This window comes from Gavia stellata, chromosome 16 (assembly GCF_030936135.1).
Source record: "Gavia stellata isolate bGavSte3 chromosome 16, bGavSte3.hap2, whole genome shotgun sequence".
Lineage (NCBI taxonomy): Eukaryota > Metazoa > Chordata > Aves > Gaviiformes > Gaviidae > Gavia > Gavia stellata.
Genome location: NC_082609.1, coordinates 20,013,124 through 20,033,855, shown reverse-complemented (window position 1 = coordinate 20,033,855; position 20,732 = coordinate 20,013,124). Strand labels below are relative to the sequence as shown.

Genomic DNA, 20,732 nt, shown 5'->3' with positions numbered 1-20,732 from the left:
GGAAGAGAAACAACAGTTCTGCATATGCCAAGAAATGTTGTAAGCAGATCTGATTCTGTTGTGGAAGAAGGAGATGGACTAAGTGATCAGCTGAGATTTCTTCCAGCTTTACTTTTCAATGATTCTGTGCTCAGCTGATGCTGATTAGAGTTTGCCTGTACTCAATTTGTCCCAATGTACCCCAGTGGCTTCATACAGTAATTGCTCATGTACATTTACATCATTTCTGCATTAACATCATCATTAAGATTACAGTGTTATACGTTCATCTAACCATCTTAAGACTATCTATCTTACAAATACCTTTTCAAAATGCTATTTGCCAAACCAGCTTGACTCGCAACTCATTAATCAAAAGCCATTTTAATAATTAGTCTTCAAATAGTAATTCAATAAAATCTTTGTATCTTGATCTTCCTTTCTAACCAGCGCAATGGGCAATAGGGTTTGCAATCATTTGGCACCACTGCTCTTAGTCTCCAAGAATCTAGATTAGAGCTGCTGGTGCCAGAGTCTCCCATGCCATAATTTTAGAAACTGCTACAACTTTAGAAAAAATTGTATATATCCTGGGCCTCTCAGTTTCAGATTCTTATAGAAGACTCCAGATCACTGTTGCTGCCATTAACATCCGGTCCAATCCCTGGCACAAAAGCAGGACCAGCACTACCTATGTCCATTCTGACATCGGAACAGATGTACTTATCTTCCGCAGATTACCCATTTCAGTGATTATACATCCTATATTGACAATGTATTCCTAATGTCTCTGTTAGTGCCTGTTATCTCCAGCCATCTCCCCAGTGGGCGTGGAAAACAGTTTAAGATGCAGTGGCCAGGCAGAGCAGCTGACCGACATGACTGCTTCTTAGTCACAATTACTTACTCAGGGTGCCAAGTGAAAGCAGTGCTGCCTTATCAAATAACTATAATCAATTACCAATATTGATCAGAAACAGCTATAGCTCAGCTTCCCACAGGATCCATCAAATTAAATGGTTGTGCTGTAGTACTGCTGGAAAGAGAACTAAAAACCTTGTGAAGTTGTGCAGGTTCTGAGATTTATGAAAATACAACTCAACTTCCCTGGCATACAATCAGTTAAATCAACATCATATAACACCAGAAATAACACAAGCCACAGACCTTGTTAGCTCTGTATATCCTTACACCATTGTTAAATTGAGTTGATATGTCAGAGAGTGGAAACCCAAAAGATTCCAGATTTATCATCTTAATTCTTTACATTTATTCTCAAGAATTCACACTGCTGTCATTTTCTCTTCCATTCTGATTACCTTCTTTGTAACATATTGACTTTCTTACTTTTACTGAATAATTCCTGGTCTATTATATCTATAATTATACTAATAATTAAGCATGCCTTTTCATCAGCTAGCAGCTAATTACTTCTGTTCCTACCCAGCTTGCTCAGAAAACAGTCAATTCATCTGTATCCATATCACTCTCACTGTTGCTAAGCAGTCAATGCTAGTCAGCAGTTGCACTGTAACTGGAGTTGTTTGGTTCGCCCTGGCTTTAAACGTATTTTGCAGTAGCTGAGTGGTAGTGCCTTTCAACCTCAGACTAAACGTTTTTCACTGGTGAGCAAGCTTTAGTCACATGTTGAAGTGCAGAACCTGCTTGGCAAAGGCTGCTTATTTATCCCCACAAGTTTCAGAGCATCTTTGGAGCTGTTAGTAAGCAGCTACTACTTACTGCAAGGAGCAGTCTGGAATTGGAGAGACCTGAAAAGAATCAGCTAGCAAACCAGCGTCTACCATTTGCAGTCTTAGTCCATTTTGTGGTCAGACCTTATCCAAGATTTTATCTGCAAACGGAAGTCATGAAGTAGTCTAAGCTCTCGTTCTCTAGCATTATCACAGTTCAGGACTACTTGCATTCACACACTGTCCCTCCAGACTTCTTGGTATATACCAGATCATTCCTGTGTCCGCTAATGTGAGAACTGGACATCGTCAGCGTGACTCTGCTGTCTCACTCTGCTTCCCACCAGCACAGTGTAGATGGGCTCTGCCCAAAAACACTCAAGCTAGTTAGTATCAAACTTCAGTGATGTGGTGACAAATCAGCCCAGATTGCTTTTTTTTTTCCAACTACTTGTCATTTTATCTGTTGTAGGTTGGAGAGAGAAGCTGATGTTCGAAGGCAGGAATTTCCACTATCTCCAGCCCTAGCAAGCCACTTCCTTCTCTGTTTCTCAGTTAATGAAATTAGTGAAATTAACATTAGTGAAATGTTAATGGCTGATATTTCTAGCCCTCCTAGAGACTGGGCTAGGCCAAAACCCTTAATCCTTTTATCTGATTCATGACTGCACACTCTGAAATGACGAAATTTGGCAAATGCAGTGGTTGTGCTTGATTCCAGAGAAAGGGAACTCAAAAATGAGGAAATTTATTTTAAAAAAAAATGCTCAGAGTGGCAACCAGAAAGGTAAAATGTTTTCAGATGGCAGGTAGACTATTTTAGGATTCTATATTGGAGGCTCAAAGCAAATGCATATAACCTGTCAAAAAAGACTTGAGAGAAAAACAAAAAGCTGGCATCATAAAACAGCAGGATCAGGGAGGCTGTTGGAAGTTAAAAGGTATCCTGCAAAAAGCTGAAGTTGTGTCTGAAAAAGGAAAACTAAAAAGAACATAAATTCTGGCAGACTAAATGTAAAAGCACAATAACATAGACTGAAGAAAGAGTTTAGAAGCAGTTTGCTAAAGAAATGAAAAAAAATGTAATAAATCCTTCTTGAACACATCAAGAGCAAGAAGCTTGCAAGAGCCAGTGAGCTACACAGGTACAAAAGAAGCACTCAGAAAAGATAATGCAAAAAATCCCAAACTTCTTTTTAAAAAATCTCTATTCACCTGGAGAATCCTGGAGAAACTCTGAAACCAGCATCTTGTTTATAAAGCATTCACAGAAGGCTTGTCTTAATTTAAGGTTGTTAAGAGTAGGTTACAAACCAGACAAAATGAATAACAACGTATCACTGGGTGCCGATGATATTCATACAAGATTTTTACAGAATGTTAAATATGAATCATCTGAGCTAATACCCTTAGTATGTAACCTTTTGCTGAAAATTGGTGTGATTATCAAAGGACTAGAAAATAACTAAGAAGAAATCAGTTTTTAAAAATAAATCCAGTGGCGATTCAAGAAACCACAGATCACTAAGTCTAATGTCCATATTGGTCATATTGGCTGAAGCTCTAGTAAAGAACAGAATTAGTGAATACATGAAGAAAAGTAACACATTAAGGAAAAGTAAACATGACTTTTGTAAAAGGAATGTGAGCCTCCTAAATCTGCTGGAATTCTTTGAATGAGTCAAAAAGCATGTAAATAACAGAGATCCAGTTGAGAAATTTTCCCTGTATTTCCAACTCATCCCAAGCTTCCAGAAACCTCAGATGCTGAAGGTCTCATCAAAGGCTCTTAAATAAACTAAACAGCTGGGGACTACAGGTAAGGGCCTCACAGCATTAAATAATGGTTTAATATTGGAAAAAGAAGATTAGACTAGAGGATGAGTTTTCACAGTGGAAGATGATCATCAGTGGAGTCCCATGGGGATTAAGGTCCATGGTGTTCAATGTGTTCGGAAATGATCTGGAAAGTAGGTGGAACAGTGAAGAAGATTTCTGATAAAAACTAAATTAATTAGGATAATATTTACTAGAAAAACTTAAAGATCTCATGACACTGAGCAGCCTCACAATAAAGTGGAAGATAAGTTTCAGGCCTGACAACTATAAACTGGCTATCCATGAAAAGCAACACTAACTTTACACACAGAATGATGGGCTCTGAACTAGTTTGCACAATTTAGGAAATGCATCTTGATGTTATAATAGCTAGTTTTATGAATGTATCACCTCATTGTTCAACAGCAGTCAGAAAAAGAAAATCAAAAGTTCAGAAATCTTAGGAGAGAAAAGTGTGACTTTGCCACTGTATGAATTCATGGTGCATCTGCTTCTTGAATACCAAGTGCAGTTCTGGTGCCCTGACCTAAAAAAAAAAAAAAAAAAAAACAAACTGTAACAGGAAAAAGAAAAGATACATGGCAGAATGACAAACCTGGTAAGTGCAAAACTGCTTCCATGTGAAAAATGAAGTTAGCATGCAGGAGTTGAATAGGAAGTGATCACTTGCCATTTGTCTTTCCCAATTGTACTGAGCAGGCCAGGTGCCAGAAAGGGGAGACGGACATCATACAAGAGCTCTGTCGCGTGCCTTTTTGTTCAGCTGCTGAAGCTTTCCTATTCTGTCAGGCAAGAATTTCAAGGGATGTGTGAGAATTGCGACAGCTACGTTTCATACACAGTCCCAGCATGTTTTCAGGAAAAAATGTAAGGGGAGAAAGGAGGAACAAAAGACCACTGTACTTGCAGTACTTTTTGTTTCCATTACTTCTAAATCATAATTCATTAGAGGTCTCCCTTTCCCATCTGCTACAATTTCAGAATTAAAATAAATAAACTAAATAAATAAATAAATAAAACACTTAGGCAGCATTTACTAACATCTGACTATGGCAATCCAGCCGTGTTTCTTGCCAGCCTCTATAGTGATGCATTTTAACACAGCTCCTCTCACTTTTTTACATTTCTCTCATTTTTCAAACTCCTTTGAGCATTGTGGGTTCAGGTTGTTAACTCAGCTCCTTCAAGGACAGCACTACGTTTCATTCAGTTGTGCAGTGGCTAGTACCAATTGGTCCCATACCTGATAACCGCCTTGAACTACTGGCGAGCTATTAATAATATGCAAGCAATCATTTCAATTGCAACCAAGTGTCTAGAATTTAGGAGCCATATGAAGAGTTCCTTCTATCCAAAATATTATTGTCCCATTGTGCATTTTGGAGTTTAGCTCTCATTAAAAGTAATAGAGGGAAATAGTCTGTAGCAAACTGAATGTGTTTATTTTCACAGTTCACCTCCTGCTCCTCTACACTGAAACACACTCTCACTCAGTGACAAGACCACAGCTGTTGCCATCTTTTACTTACCTGCTGAGCGCAATATTTAGCTTGAGGGACACTGAAGTTTTCTGTTTGTTAGTTATCAGGTCAATAACTCTCACCTTATCACTTCAGTTTCCATTCTGTTGATAAAACCTGTCAGCCTTCCTTGAGTGGTTCCTGGCCCTCAGAAGAAATCACATTAAATTGGCACAACCAAGTCACTCTGTGAAGGATGTGCTCCTGACTTACCAAAGGGAAGGGGGGAGGGCTAGATTTTCTCTCCCTCTTCCTCCTTGGACAGCTCTAATGTCCAAGCGCTTAGAGCTGTGTTGAAATCCTCCCTACGGATTCAAGTCAGCTCCGGTCTTTGAATATGGCCCAGAGGAGATGTCTGTGGAGCCGAAATTGATATGTTTAAGTGCAAGAGACAATAATCATTTCTTCAAGTATAAGCCAAAAATACCCAGAAGAAAGTGGAATTCATAATGGAGATTTTAAAGATCTGTGACATACCAGAGTCTGCACAAGGGTTTTAATGAGAGAGAAGCCAATTTATTCGGTCAGTGTGAGCAGATGCTTTGCTGGGTGAGTGGGCTATAACATCTCATATTCCCGTTTAATGCCAGGAGCATCAGCGCTGTGCTTAACATGGCTTCGACAAGCCCGTGTCAGAGCAGAGCATCGTCAGAATCAGGAAGAACCTTGATAATCAATGTCTCCGCACCGTCAGATCACAGAGCCGAGCCACAAGGAGAAAGCACTAAAAAGAGGAGGCAAAAGCTGACAAAGGAACGTTTCTAAAGGTAATTGCATGACTGACCATCTCCGGTTGTCATTTTGTTTAATTATTATGCTAGGCATGAAGCTAAAACAGCCCGTTAAGTTTTAAAGTCTGTTAACGCTGCATTAACAGGGAGTTGCTGAGTACCAGGGTTAAAATCTGCAGGCCTCCCCTGTGAAAACACTTCTGGAGTGTATGTCACCGTTCATAGGAAACCCAGAAATAACTTCCGTGGACCATTCAATTACAGGCAATCACCACACAGCGCTCCCTCTACTTGTGGCATGGCTCATCAATCAGGTTTTCTGTCACCACGTCTCTTCTCATAGCAGTCACCAGAAGGCTCTGAGCTCCCTCCGAATTCATGTGACATTTACTGTCAGGGGCTGTCAACACCAAAAGATTCTCCCAGGGCCTCTGAGTTCATCACAAAGCGAGAAGATATATCCCCAAAACACGCTCCCAGTTTCAGCTCTGGATTACAATGACTGACTGAGGGGCTTTGCAGCAGTCAGGGAAGAGTGAAACGGCAGCGTGAGCTACAGCTTATGCCCAAATACCTTCCCTTTCTTATTTTCTTGTTAGAAAAAATACATCCGCATTAAGAGAGGTTTCAGGCCCATGATTAATCAAGATTTGCTCAAAAATGCCCCTTATAAACTTATTAAGAGAAAGATGAGATTGTTCACTTTGAAATTTAGCCTTCCCATCTTTAGCATTGATCCTACATTCAATGTCTGTTTAACAATACAGTGACCTCGTGGAAAAAATTTATAAAACTTAATAAATTGCAGTTGGCAGTATTGACAGAGTGTGTATATGCACATTTGTTTTTCTATGAACATATTATAAGAAATCTAATAAAGGAAAACAAACCCATTTTCTTTGTCTGTGAGCTGTGAAACTAGATCATCTGTAATTACAATGTTTCAAGTATACTTGGTCAAAGTTGCATGGCGGGTTTTTTAGCCATAAATTTCTGACTAGAGGAAAAAAAAAAAACTGTTGTGTATTAAAGCTTACATGTTCCACTAAGTTACTTTGCTCAAGATGCAGAAAAAGAAAAACGCAGATGAGAACCTAACTTACCAGAAAACCACTATGAGATAAGAGGAAACAGCTCCAGCACCCAGGGAATAAAGTTCCAGTGGCAAATGTGCCTCAAAGAAATAATCAAGAACTTGGAGATATGTTGATTTTGCCTGGACTTTAAGGGGGGACCAGCATTAATGAGTGTTTAAACCAGTGAATAAGAGAGTGCTTTCAATTACAAGATTTTTAAAAGACCTCAGAATATGTAGATCTCCTAGATCTTTGATGTGTGTTTTTAACTTGCTTTCTACAAACAGTCTGGTTTCCTCTATCCACCAAAATAAATATATTTCTTAAGGAGCATAGTATTTATTTCCCTAAGGAGCAAAGTATTTATTTTCCTAAAATTATTGTGTGATAACAAACACATTTTCTCAGCCTCCTCTTTTTTACACTCTGTGTGCTAGCCCACTGATCACCATCATCTGAGCCCAAAACTCCAGGCAATTTTCCATCCAATTTACAGTCCATTTACCCAATCCATACCTCACCAGTTTGGCAAGATGATACTACAGAGACCATGTCAAAGGCCTTGCTAAAGTCAAGGTAAACAACAGCCACTGCTCTCCCCTTGTTCGCCAAGCCAGTCCCGTCACAGAAGGCAATCAGGTGGGTTAGGCACGATTGCCCTTGTCAGATGCATGCTGGCTGCTCCAAATCACCTTCTTGTCCCCCACATGCTTAAAACAAAGTTTCCAGGAGAAGGTGTGCCATCACCTCCCACAGACCCAGGCTAAATAGAGTGTTTTAGAGTTGCCCAACCCTCCTTCTTACCCTTCTTGAACATGTGTATGATGTTTGCCCTTTTTCAGTCATCAGAATCCTCTCCTGATTACTGTGACCTTTCAAAGTGGCCCTGCAATGACATGGGCCACTTCCCTCAGCACCCTTGGGTGCATGGAACAAAATATCACCAACAACAACAGACAGAAAAGCTGTAGCAAGACACCCTGCACCTGCAGCAATTCCTCATGGCTTCTCACCTCTTCCTTCTCAATGTCCTTTCCACTCTCTGACTTCAAGTTGCAAGGACTCAAACTAGCTGAGCTGGAAAGACACAAGGAGCAGCCCTCGCGCAGAACACGCTGTCCTCCTGCCTGCATAGCTCGAGGCATTGCTCTCTACATTTACTCCTTCAGCCGTGTTACTCCACGCCAGCCTACATCTCTGATCTTTGCCACCTCAAAGTTGTTCTTGCTCTGGACAGTTCCCCTTCCTTGTCTCTCAGAACCTCCCTCTTGTCTCATCTTCATTCGGCTATTCTCCTTCTCCAGAGTAAAAGACGCAAACGCACAGCAACTGCACAACTGACATTGTTCAACTCCTGTGGCATCCTCACGAATTGAAGCAAAAGAGATTAGCTCTGCTATTGACTTGCCGGTTGTGGAAAAGACAGAGAGTATCGCACACCAAATGGCTGGGGACTTGAAAGGAAACTAGGACTAACAGCATTAAAAATATAGTGATTAGCTGAGAAGATCTTGGATGAACCAATACCAACAAATGCAGTTTAAGTTTTTGGAGCATTAATTACTGACATCAACTCGATGAGCAAGAAAATTAAGGCAAGATTATAGAGTGGAGATACTGATATTTCTGGTTTGCATGTAATTTTCATCTTAAACAAACTGTAGTAGCTTAGGAAATACCCGTCTACTAACATGAGACAATTACAGACACATTTACTAAAACAGACAACTAAATTACTTTGTAATTAAGGTATTAAGCCAAATCTGGGGTGAAAAAGGGTAAAGTATTTGTATCCCATATGACACTACAAAACAATGAAAGCTATGGAAAACCAAAAGAAATTTGGTTGTTTAAAGCAAGCGTTTAGGCTGATGAAAGAGAGCGATTACATATCTCCTGGAAAGCCACACTTGGAGCTAAACTTGCAGCCAGCCAAGCATAAAACATGGATAATACTGAACAAGAACTACAAGTCCCTAACAGGAATTACCAGCAAAAAGAAAACCATATTCTGGAAAGAGAGACAAACTGCCAGAATGACCCAAGAATTTCTGTGCGTACAGAACGAAGAAATAAACATGAAAGTACACTGTTCAGCTGGAATGAGCACAGGGGCGGCAATATTCATACTTCAGAAGGAAACCACTAGGGTAAGGAGAATATAAAGCATATCTTTTTCTCACACTGGAATGCCACGCTCTCGGTTGGGAACTCTGCCATCTCCTGTTACAACACTGCTGAAAGAAACACAGAGACATACAGCAGATATAAGCCAAGGAAGTCTTCTGCGAGCACCATCAATCACGAAATCAGGCTGACTGCCGACAAGAGGTGGATGCAGGTTCATACGCAACCCAAACCGTAACCTCCTCTTAATGCATCTTTTACACGTTTCCATTCACAAATGTTTCCCATATATACCCATTTCCCAAATATCATTAATCACGTCACTGATTACAGGAAGATTAACTGACCGAGTTTCTGATCGCACCTGAAATTACTTCCTTGCTGTAAGAAAAGCACTTTGCAGGATGCGATTTCTCCTTGCCTAACTCAATTGCAGCGCACCCCAATGTCCATCTACCCTGCTGTTCCAGGCCGTTCTGGGTCAGGAAAAAACACCGTTTATTAGGTAATCACAGGTTTGGGTATACTTCAGCACCTCCCGCTACTAATTTGGTTCCTACATGGCAAGTCCTCCCCCCCCAGGGCTCACCTCTGGGCCCAGAGTCCTCACAGACACCCCAGACCTGCAGCACAACCAGCTGCCCCCGCGCCTGTGTTTTCCCAGGGGATTTATCCCCCGAGATACAGGGAGCCCCCCAGGGACCCTCCCCAGGACCCCCAGACCTACAAGGGACCCCCGGGGCCTACCCGGGCCCCTCCAGGCGCGGGAACCACCCGGCTGTCCCTCAGCCCCGTCCCGCCCCACAGCACGGCCCCTCCCGGGGCGCAGCGGCCGCCGCGCCGTTCCCGCGCTCCGCTGGGGGGCGGGCGGGGCGCCGCTCTGGCTCCTCTCTATGGTATGGCGCCGCTCTAGCCCTACCCTCCTGAGGGGGTCAAGCCGCCTGAAACCCGCTCCTCGGAGCTTTGCCCGTACGGGCTGCGCTCTCCCCGTAGCCCGGTGTGGGGGCGACCGCCGCTGCCCCGCGGGAGGCCCGTCGGGACCAAGCGATGCCCTCGGCCGCTTCGTCATCTCTATGGGCCAGGCCGCCGTCGCTCAGCAACGCGCCCTCTCTATGGTCCCGCGGGCGGGATGTGGCGGCTGCTGCTGGGCCGCGGCCTGGGCCGCTGCTGGCCGGCCCCCGCCCGCCCCGCCTGTGCCGCCGAGCCGCCCGACGGCCGCGGCCCCAGCCCCAGCCCCAGCCCCAGCCCCGAGCGGTGAGTGCGGCCCGGCCCGGGGCCCTGCCCGGCGGGCCGCGGCGCTGGCCTGCAGGGAGAGCGGGGTGCCCCCCTGCCCTCAGGGCGCTGCTGGCGGGGCCTGAGGGCCGATTTCTGGCTTCACGGTGTTGGTGTTTTCTGGTTGTTTTAGAACGCCCGGTTGCCAGGATGGACGGCCCCGGGATGGCCGGGAGCGAGGAGGAAGGCAGCAGCCCCTGCCCGGCCTGGTGCCCCGTTACTCCGTGCTGGAGGCAGTCACCTGGGTGAGGAGCAGCGGGCAGGGCCGGGTGCCCCTGGCTGGGAGGGATGTCGCCAGAAGACCTTGGGGCTGTGAAAGGGAGCGGGAGCTGTGGGCACTGCAGGAGCCCGCTGGGAGAGGAGCCGTGGTGGGAGGGCTCCCCGAAATGGAGCTGTGGACAGGCATGGGAACGGGACAGAAAGAGGGAGTGGGGCTGTTTTCCTTGACTTGTGTCTTCTTTTCTTCAGGGAGCACTCGGTGCGCTGCTTCTGCAGCTGGTCAGACAAATTTCATGGCTGAGATCACTGCCGGACGTCAGGAGAGAGCACAGGTCTCTCTGGCTTTCTTCGTTGCCATCTCAGCAGACAGGTTAGCAGCTCTGGCTTGTGAGAAGGGGTTGTGGGAGGGCCTGGCTGTTGGACAGGATTTCTGCCCCATGATATGTTAACTAAGGCTGGAAGAGAGCTGTTGTGAGATGCTGACAACCAGCTTTCAAGCGCTCTAGGGAGAGTGAGGGCTGGTATCTGACAGGGTTATCTCTCTGTTTCTTAACAATTTGGTGCAATCCCACTTTGCATCCCAAATGCCCTTACCTTTGTTTTCTGTTCTGCACTCTACTCCCTGAACTTTCTTCCTGCTTGGCATTGTGGTCAGAGCAGAGAAGGATGCAGGGTAGATAAACAGTCTGGTGTTGTCTCCTAAAGCAGATGCTGCACAGCTAATGGGAGCTGTTTTGTGCTCTGTCTTTCAGTGGTGACTGAAGCCTCAACCAGCTGTCCCAGTGCGCAGCTGGGGTCCCACTTCCTGCAGAAAGCAAGTCCAGAAGTTGTACCAGATAATTCATCCTCAGGCATCCCCTCAGGGCCAGGAGAAAGCCAGCCCTGGGCAGAAGTAGGTATGTGCAATGTGCTGCAGGCCAGGATACTTGTGGCAGAAGGACTTCTGAGTTTCCCCAAGGCAAAGCTAGAAGCCAAGAAGTGTATAGTTGTTTATTGACACTTGAGGAGGTAGGTTAGAGTGAAAAGACAGAACTTCAGAGAGATGAATCAGGAGTCCAGAGACAGGAGGAAAAAAAGCTCCTGAAGGAAGGGAGGAACCTGCAGTGTAACTGTGCAGGTGACATCAGCTTTACCAATACTGGTCTGCCTTAGTGACCTGATTACAGCATCCAGTTTCTGTTCTTTTATTGTGGACAGATGTTTGCAGCAGAAGGATTCAGGTCAGTAGTACACCATTGATCTGGGAGACTTGTGTACATGTGTGAACTAAAGGGATTCTTTTTTTCCTGGAAGATGAGGATGTATTTCTGAGCGCTTATGCTGTAGATAAGACAGTGGAAGGAGGTATCAAAGATATTTTTATTAAAATGAATTTTAGAAAAACAGGAAGATACACTTCAAAAACATCGAAGTCTCATCCAGGAAAGCATGTCTTAACATGTTAAATTTGAAGTCATATCAAGGAAGATCAGATGAGGCCTACAATAGGGGTACTCACTAGATGTATAAACACTAGTAATGGCTTTAGGAAAATTGTTAGAAGCAGGAAGCCTGGAACAGGTAGAAAGGGGGACAACATATGATCGTGGTGTAGAAGAGGCTTATAAAAAAGCCATCCCACAGATGCTGACTAGATGATGTAAGGCATTGGAGAAAGGCTCAGAGGGGTTCCCCATTCTTTGCTTTCTTCCAGATTTTTGGCTTTTTTCTGTGCTGATTTAAGCTACTGCCCATCACTGCTTATCAAACCCATCTCCTGCCAGAGGTTACCATTCCCATCAGTTGGCAAATGGGGCATTTTGTTTCCGTGTCTCCTAATTAGCTCCAGGAAAACAGCCAGGTTAATTTACCTAAACTGCCAATTAGACTGTTTAACCCATCTGCTTTTGTCTGGAGCATATTAAGAAGCACTGAAACACACTGCCTTGCTGGCAGATTACTGGACATGGATCTCTGGGAGAAGTGGTGGGAACAAGTGGAGACAGTGATGCCTTCAGTTGGCACGGCTGAACATTCAGGAGTGAACGTGTGTCTGTGCCTGACAGTTTCCTACTGAGAGTCGATAGGAAGAGCTTTTAAGCAAACTGATAAATTGAACAGTGACAAGTCACTAAGGCCACATGCTCTTTGTTCAGATGTTCTTCAGAAGCTATGAAATTGCTGAGCCTCTAATGATGATATGTAATCCAGTGCTTAAATCTTCTGTATGACCAGAAGAATGAACACTGACAAATTGGACACTGGCTTTTAAAAAAGGGGGGGGGGGGGGGGTTGTTTGAGCCGCAGACCTGCAAAAAAGGTAATTCTAAGTTGATAGGAACTGTGTTATAGAATAGAGATGTTAGATACCTGGATGAGTGTGCTATATCAAAAAATCAAAGGTCTTGGAAGGATTTAGGAAGCCATTTCTCAGGCCAGCTTGCTCCATTGCAGAGACTTAAGAGAGTCGTAAATCTATTAAGGTTCTTTGGAGAAGTCAACAGGCATGTGGAGCAAGGTTATCCAGCTTTTAGCTTTCTGAAAATCTTTCAGCCAGGACCTAAACCAAAGCTATCTGGAGAAATAAAGCTGATGTGAGGGAAGACGGAGGGGCTACTCTTGAGCTAGTAACTCCTTAAAATACAAGAAATAGTTTTCACAATGGAGAGCCGTTACTGGTGGATTCCTGTAAGTCCTTTGTTGAAACCTGTTCTGTTCAGCACAGTCAGTAGTGATTTGGAAAAAAGAGGTGACAAGCGAGGTGACAGAAGAAGCAAATGGTACAAAATTATTCAGGACAGTTAAATCTGAAAGTCACTGCAAAAGATTGCAGAAGAACTACAACCAGGGTAATCCCAAGGTAGGTTAAATTAGTATACGCAGGGGAATGTAGCTGTACAGAATACACATACAGAATGAGGAGTGTCAAATTAATAATTATATTGCAGAGGCAACATTTAAAGTCACTGTGGATATGTTTTTGATAAGGTTAAGTCAGTGCTCAGCGGCAGTGAGGCCAATTAAATGTTAATTATTGTAAAGGAAGGAACTGGGGACAAGACAGTATCGTAGGTTTGTGTAAATCTATGATGCAGCCACATCTTAAACACTTAAGGAAAAGACACGCTGTCTTAAAAACAGTAACAAAAATGGCATAGAAAAGGATGACAAGGAGGCAATTGCATACAAATAGAGACTGACTCTTCAGCTTAAAAAAGAAGTGGCAGAGGGTGTGCTAGTGCTCTGTGAAACTAGAAGTGTTGAGGGAAAGTGAACAGAGACAATATTTTTCATAATACATGTATTAATAGGCAGCACAGAAATGCTCAGGTAGCAAGTTTGAAAAAAGGCAAAAGACAGTACGTGTTTGGCCAGGGCACAGGTAAATTGTGGAACTCATTGCTACAGAACAGAAGTATAAATGGGTTCCAAGAAGTGATTAGGTAAAATTACACATTCAAATTAAACTTAATTGGTCCAGACGAAACCTCCTGCTCAGAAGATCACAGAAAGCTGATTGCTGGAAAGTTCTGCCAGGAAAAGCTTGACTTTATAATCCCTGTTCCTTACACTTTCTGCCCAAGCATCTACAACTGTCAGTTGTCAGAGATAATATATGTCAGAAATAATTTGATTTTGCTCAATACGTCCTCAGGTTATATTCTCACATTATGCTGTGCATCCATTTTGTGGGAATTTTTTGAGAAAAGTCAGGGTGAAGAGATTCAGTAATTTTCACTGAAGAGTCTGAAAAAATGCATAGTTTTGTAACGTGAATCTTTCTGTGGAAAGTTTTAAAGTGAAGCTTGGTGATGCCTTGGTGCTACCTTTCTCTCAGAGTAGGTTTTGCTTTCCTCGGAAAAAGCTGCCTAAGGTTTAGGATTGTTGGGTTTTTTTCTGGTGTTTAGCTACCAAAAGAGAATGAGGCTGGCTAAATCAGAATGCAGCAAGAAGCTGGGGAGAGCAAAAGGAAGGGAAGGACAGACGCCTGGCAAATGATACAGGGGAATCTGGTAGCAAAGTCTTTCCATTAGGTAACAGACCAGAGCTCGGAGTGGAGCAGAATGTACCTTCACTTCTCCAGTGTGCTGTTGCCAGCAATGGCAAAGGACTTTCTAGAGAGAATTCCATGTCCTCACCCTTTCTTTCAGTGTTTCAGTTAATTTCCAGGCTTGCTTGTGTTGGTCTACATGTAAAGTGACAATCTGCTATTGCTGTCAGCTGCTTCATTACCTCAAGTGGCAAAGATCTTTGGGATGGAACCAAACATCCCAGCTTTGCAGATGAGCCATTCCAGTTTTAACATAACACAATATGATAGAATCTATTACTTTTAGTGTGTTTAAAAAGAAAACTTTAGGAAATTCATTTAAAAGTTGCTATAAATAGCATTCTGGGTATTACTATTAGCAAGCTCTCAGCTGCATGATCGCATCCTATTTTTTCATGCAATTCGTGCCTCACTCGAAGCTTTTTTGCCGGAAGTGAAAGGCACGTAGTGAAAGAGCAGGTGATTACAGTCAGTCTCAGTGTTATAGCAGCTGAATGCTGCCCTGGGGAGTTGTACTTTACCCCTGGCAGAACTGTAAAATTCGTTATTTCAATTCTGAGATTACAGACATTTCAAAAGTGTGTTTTCATTTCAAAGCACAATGAAAGTGATTGGAAACACTAAAATTTTCCATGAGGCAGAAATCCTGGATTTTGTCCAGCTCTTGTTGTGAATTCATTCTTGTGAAGCGTTTGGATGTTGTGGGATGAGCAATCTAGACTGTCTATGAGAAGATTATTAATTCCTCATTTGGGCTAGCTTTGAGCAACGTTTGTTTAGTACGGGACGAACAGTAGAGAAATACAAAATATTTATTAGCTGCTGAATATGTGATGCGTTGGGCATCCACCACACTGAAAGCTGCAAGATTGCATGGAAAAAAGGATGCATAGTCATGTTACATCATAGCACGTGTTTGAAGAAGTAGAAATAAAGTTGCACAGAAAATTCCAACTGTGGTATTCCCAGCTTTTGTGTGCTTTGAACTTACAACCTTAAGAATAATTTAACATGGTTCTGCCTGTGCAATACAGCAATGAATTTGTTCAATGCCTAATTCCTATGAAGTTCTGCTGAAGCTTGACCACTCTTTGGTCAAGAAACAAATAAGAAACAAACAATTGGGGTGAACTTGTATTAACTAATGTTAGGTTGAAGATTAATCTAAGCTGGTTGTCTCATTCTGCTGAAGTGGGATGGGATTCTTTGCTGCCAGGGAGTGCTTTTATTTCTCTGTTTACTGCTGAAGGAACCTAAGCGTTGTGTTTAGATTGTGTGCCTGGTATTGAGGCAGCTGCTCTGAAACAGGCAAGTCTTAAAGATCATGATATCAGTGAAGCATTTTGATTTGAGGCTTGCCCAGCCTCAAAGGTGAGTTCCGAGAGAATTCATTAATCTAGTCCTTCAGCAGATGGGGCTGGGTGTCAGGATCAGTTGGTCCCTGTGTTTTCTTGCAAATGACCTTATGCTTTCCGGGAGCGGTAACTCTAATCTGGGGAGATTACTGGGATTTGGGTGGGGAGGGATTTCCAGTGGGAGAAGAGCATAAGACAGTTTTGCAAGCTGATAAAATTCAGAATTAGTTTCTGTTTATTTTTCATGGGGTAATGGTTTGTCCAAATTACAGCATGTTTTCTCAGTAAACGATGAATCTCTGATTTAAGAGTAAATGTCTAAGCCAAATGTAAAGTTTCTTGAAAGCATGAATGTACTAATGTTGTTTAAACAAATAGTTGGGAGACTTTTTAATATGGATTTTTTTTTTCATGAGATTTGCTGTTGTACATATGGCAAAAAACCAAATTATATCATGAGGGAGATACCTGAACAAGAGAGAGAGTCTTACAGTGAGAAAGATCAGATAATTTTATGCCTGATCTGAAAATAAATGTAAAGCACAACTAATAAATTCACAGATTATGTTACTTTTGATGGAATGATGAACAGAAATTGTGTTTGCCATAGCGATCTTCCTTGTTAGGTGAGTAGGGCTTGTTCAGATAAAATACATTTTAATACAGCCAGAGGGGAATTGTTTATCTGGGAATAATGAGGCTGCAGCTGGAAGATAGGCCACAGCTTCATGTGCATTGTAAGATGGTGCACGCACTGCAAGGAGCAGTCCTGCCCATTGCACACTCGTTTCTGCTGCTGTGCCAGCGCAGGTGCTTGTGTAGCCATATCGTGCCAGGAATCAAGGAATCGGGACCCCCGAAAGGACTGATTTTTCACTTGTATTAGCTCCCTGCTCTGCAGCCACACAGCTTGAGAGGGGGACGGGGAGACACAGGGAGGGCACAGCTACTTCTTGAGTTAGCAGCACTGGCTTGAAGTGATCCAGACTTCAGCACCTGGTGTTAGGTGCCTGGTGGGATCCAGCTGCTTATGGTGATTCAGGTTAAAAATAATTGGCCTCAGTCAGCCCTCGCCTGTTCGTCCTATTTGCTGGAGGTCACTGTCCTCTTACAGTAGCTGGCGTAAATGCCTGTGTAATCGCTTCCAGCACAATTCTGCTACGACCAAGGTGGCTTAGCTTTTGCTGTAGATGTTTTTGTTAGATAATTCTGATTGAAACTGGTCAGATAGTGGCTGAACACATACATGGTTGTGCTAGCGTATCTAAGAGGGCAGCGAGGAGCGAGTGGGACACATCATTGGGGTGATAACCTAAGCCTGCATCCGATGCAGCCAGAATAGGATGTCTGATCATCCCCTTGCAGAAGCAGAACTGTACCCTGGAAAGAAATTACCTGGAAAAGGAGCTAGGGAGGTAGACACCTAAGCATGAGATCTCCGTGTGATGCCCTGGGCAATGGGAATAGGAGCACAGTTCTGGTACATGCAAACTAGGCAGTTACGAATTCGAATAAGGAGGCTATTTTACCCTTCCTGTGACACTGGTGAGAGGATCCGCACTTCAATAACAATGTTGAAAATTCAGGAATAGTGGCAAAAAGTCATGAAATTAATCAACTCAGGCACAAAAGTACTTCATTTGAAAGACATGAACAGCGCAGTCTGTTTAGATTCACAGACAAGATTCAAGAGGGGTTGATTAGTCATATCAGGACATTCAAAAGGAGAATGAGCTTTTAGTAAAGAGAAAAAAGGCCTAGAAGAGCCAGCACCTGGGAGCAGAAACTGGATGTATTTTAATTTGAAATGAAGCGCAGAGGTTTAAAGCAGCGATTACAAGTTGCTGGAACAACTTCCAGAAGCAGCAGGAGATTCTCTACCTTTTGGTGTCTTCAAATCAAGACTGGGGGCCTTTCTGGAGGAGCTGTGTTAGCCAGCTGCAGATTCCAGGACTGTATTCATGTGGCACTTGGTTGCTTTTGATACAAGGGTCAGATTGGTCTGTCTTCCTTCTGCTCTTAATGTCCCTGGGTGGGTGGGCGGTCGGTCCTCTAGGGAAGAGCTGTGGAGTGGAGAGGATGGGAAGAGGAGGAAGAGGCAAAGATACAGCATTGCTTAACCCTGCTTTTTGTTTTGTTTTGTTTTTTATAATGTAGGGGAGTTCCAAATCCCTGAGAGCTCCAGCTTGGGGCCAGTTTTCCGCAGTGCAAAGGTACGCTCTCATTTTTCGCACCCTCCGTCTGCACCTGAGGTCCCTTCCCTACAGAAAGACATCTCAATGCGAACCCAAGCACAGCCTGAGCAATCCACTCACACGCAAGACTGTTTTCTGCCCTGCACAGCTGAAGGCCAGGAGAAAGAGAAATGTGATATGCTGCCCTATGCTTTAGCGAGAGCAAAGTTCCAGGAACTACAAACTGGCATCCCCATCCTTTAAGGTGTCAGTCTAATAGGGGTGCTAGTAGAGAAGCACTGAAAGAAACTGGCCAGAAAAAAAACCCAACACAAACAAAAAACCACCCCCTATCCAGTAGCACTGATGTGTTCTTGTGTATTTGCATTTTGATGCAATCTTTCACTAGGTGATTACATGCTGTTGCTATTTTGGTTTTTACCAGACAGCCCATGACTGGAGAAGGTAGTGTCACTCCTCCTAAAATTGCAAATCAGGACTGGCTCTTGTCTCTTATAGAGAGGAAGACACTTGGGGCTTGAAGAGGGTGCATCAGCTTGAGAGTCACAAGGCTGTAAATTATATTATTGTTCTTGTTGTGATTAAACCTGCTAATTCCTTGCAATTCACAGTCTTAGGTGCAGACAATTCCCCATTTTAAAAATCAGTCAGCTGAGCAATTGCTCAAGGACACTGTGAACAGAGTGGAGGTAAATTCAGTATTTAACAGAGTGGGTTCCTCACTCTGACATGGCCGTGGCCTCTGCTCCCCCACCAGAAAGGTGTTTGCTTGATCTGCCAAGGAGGTGAGCACCAAGCTCCCCATCCTAGGAGGTACCACCTCTGCAGGGCCCACAGGGAGAGTCTCTAGCTCATTCGTAGGTTGTGGGGCAGGTCTCAGGGGGCTCTTGGGAGAGGAGGGGAGTCGGTCCATGTCTTGTCCTCTTGTGAGCAGCTCTGAGTGCTGGCTGAGCAGTAAAGCTGTTGGGTGGCAAGGGGCATTTTTGCTGCGTGACTTCACCGAGTGCGGAGGCATCTCAGCTCGTGTGCAGTGTGCACAGCTGCCACTCGATGGCACTAAATTTGTACGCAAGCTGGGAAGCTAAAGCCAGGCTAATCCGCCTCCCACCTCCCAGAGCTGTGGTAAAGTAAAAAATACTGTTCATTACTGAGGAAGAAAAGACATTGTCTCTGCTGTGCAGGATTTTATTAGTAGTGTGCAGTGTTCAGTAAGCTGACGGTGTGGGCTCAGCTTGAATTGTGTAAACCATGTACAAATATGTCAGTGCATGTGTGGCAGAGACTGTTTGTGCTGTTGACATGATGCGGGAGGGTGAACAAGGGCTAACATTACTTTTGAAGGGGGGGTTATGAGTGGTATAGGTATTTGCTAAATTCTGAAAGGTCTGATGATGTCTGAGAGGCTACACCGAGCTCTCTGGCCAGAGGGGAGGCGAGCAGTATTCATACAGCTTCCCTAACTATATGGCTGTGTAGGACAGGGAGATTTTTTTGTGGACACGTGACACCAGATTACATCATCCTCTTGATAACTAGAGTACAGTACAAATGTGTCTCACTGTTCGGTTTCCAAGAAAGAATCTCCTATAGGGTTTGTATGCTTTTGCTGTCTTAATAGCTTTCTTCTTTAACTCCTCAGGGTGACCCAGCTCAGCGAGGGCATTTAGAGGAAGCTGCTTTCCAGTTGCAGCAGATTTTCCGGATTGACATTTCCATTGCATTGAATATCCTCGGTAATGTGGACTTGGATTTGTTTTGTCCTTAAACCACACGTTTCTCTTTTTGGAGGACCTCCAAATTGTTGCAGGTCTTGTGTGAAGGTAGCATATGCCCAAGCTGAAGCCTCCTTTCAGCAATTTCAGCTGTTCTTTGAGAGATTTATTGCCCTTTGTCCCATCCTGCCACCTGATTTATATCAGCATATTTAAATCCAGGCTTGGTTGAAGTCTGCACTGTTGTCCTGACATCTGTAGTTGGAAATTAAGTCATCTCTGTCTTTTTTGCAACACAAACTGTCATATCCTTTCATCCTTTTTCATTGTCTGAGATCTCAGTCTTCCTGGCAAGCTGAAAAAGCAATTGCAGAATTGCAACTCTTAAGACGAGCTGAAGGAAGATGCAATGATCTAAGAAAAATATCCCTGCCCTATATACACGACTAGTTGCAGCACTAAAAAAGCGAGCCGCTTCTGTGCAAACCATACGTTGTGTTAGCCCGTGATCCTTCTTTGCAATGAGACTAGAAAAATCCCTAAAACTCAGTGTTGCTGTTCTTCTTATGGAAACTTTGGTCCTGTGGAATGAGGGTTGGTGGACCAGAGCCAGCCAGAAGTGGACTGGAGCACTTGGCAGGGGCCAAGGCCCAGTAGCTGTGGGGGAGGTTGCTGCATTTGAGGCTGCATTCTGTCCATTTTCTTTTCCCCTGTTTTTACGTTGTGTTCTTCTCAGGGATTGAAAGTATGAGAGCGGGCCATTACAGGATAGCCTATACCTGCTTCAAACTGGCAGCAGATCGAGGCTACAGCAAAGCCCAGTTCAATGTGGGTCTGTGTTACGAGCATGGCAGAGGCACGGAAAAAGACTTGGAAAAGGTATCCACAGCTTGTAGGGTTGTATATGTGCGGCACAGACCAGGAGAGTGGACTTTGTTGGGTGCACAGGCGCTTTTGTCCTTTTGCATGGGTGTGACAGTCTCTGA

At 43.8% G+C, this 20,732-nt stretch overlaps 1 protein-coding gene across 1 annotated transcript in view; it reads left to right on the top strand.

Annotated features, from left to right (window-relative positions):
- Positions 1 to 10,092: 10,092 nt before the first annotated feature.
- The window catches only part of DELE1 (DAP3 binding cell death enhancer 1), a 20,118-nt gene continuing 9,478 nt past the window's right edge, over positions 10,093 to 20,732 (top strand). Inside the window, exons 1-7 of the mRNA XM_059825302.1 lie at positions 10,093 to 10,192; positions 10,359 to 10,480; positions 10,704 to 10,824; positions 11,207 to 11,350; positions 17,997 to 18,052; positions 19,674 to 19,767; positions 20,483 to 20,625. Of these exons, the coding sequence (XP_059681285.1) occupies positions 10,093 to 10,192; positions 10,359 to 10,480; positions 10,704 to 10,824; positions 11,207 to 11,350; positions 17,997 to 18,052; positions 19,674 to 19,767; positions 20,483 to 20,625 (780 nt within the window). The remainder of the gene's footprint in view (positions 10,193 to 10,358; positions 10,481 to 10,703; positions 10,825 to 11,206; positions 11,351 to 17,996; positions 18,053 to 19,673; positions 19,768 to 20,482; positions 20,626 to 20,732) is intronic.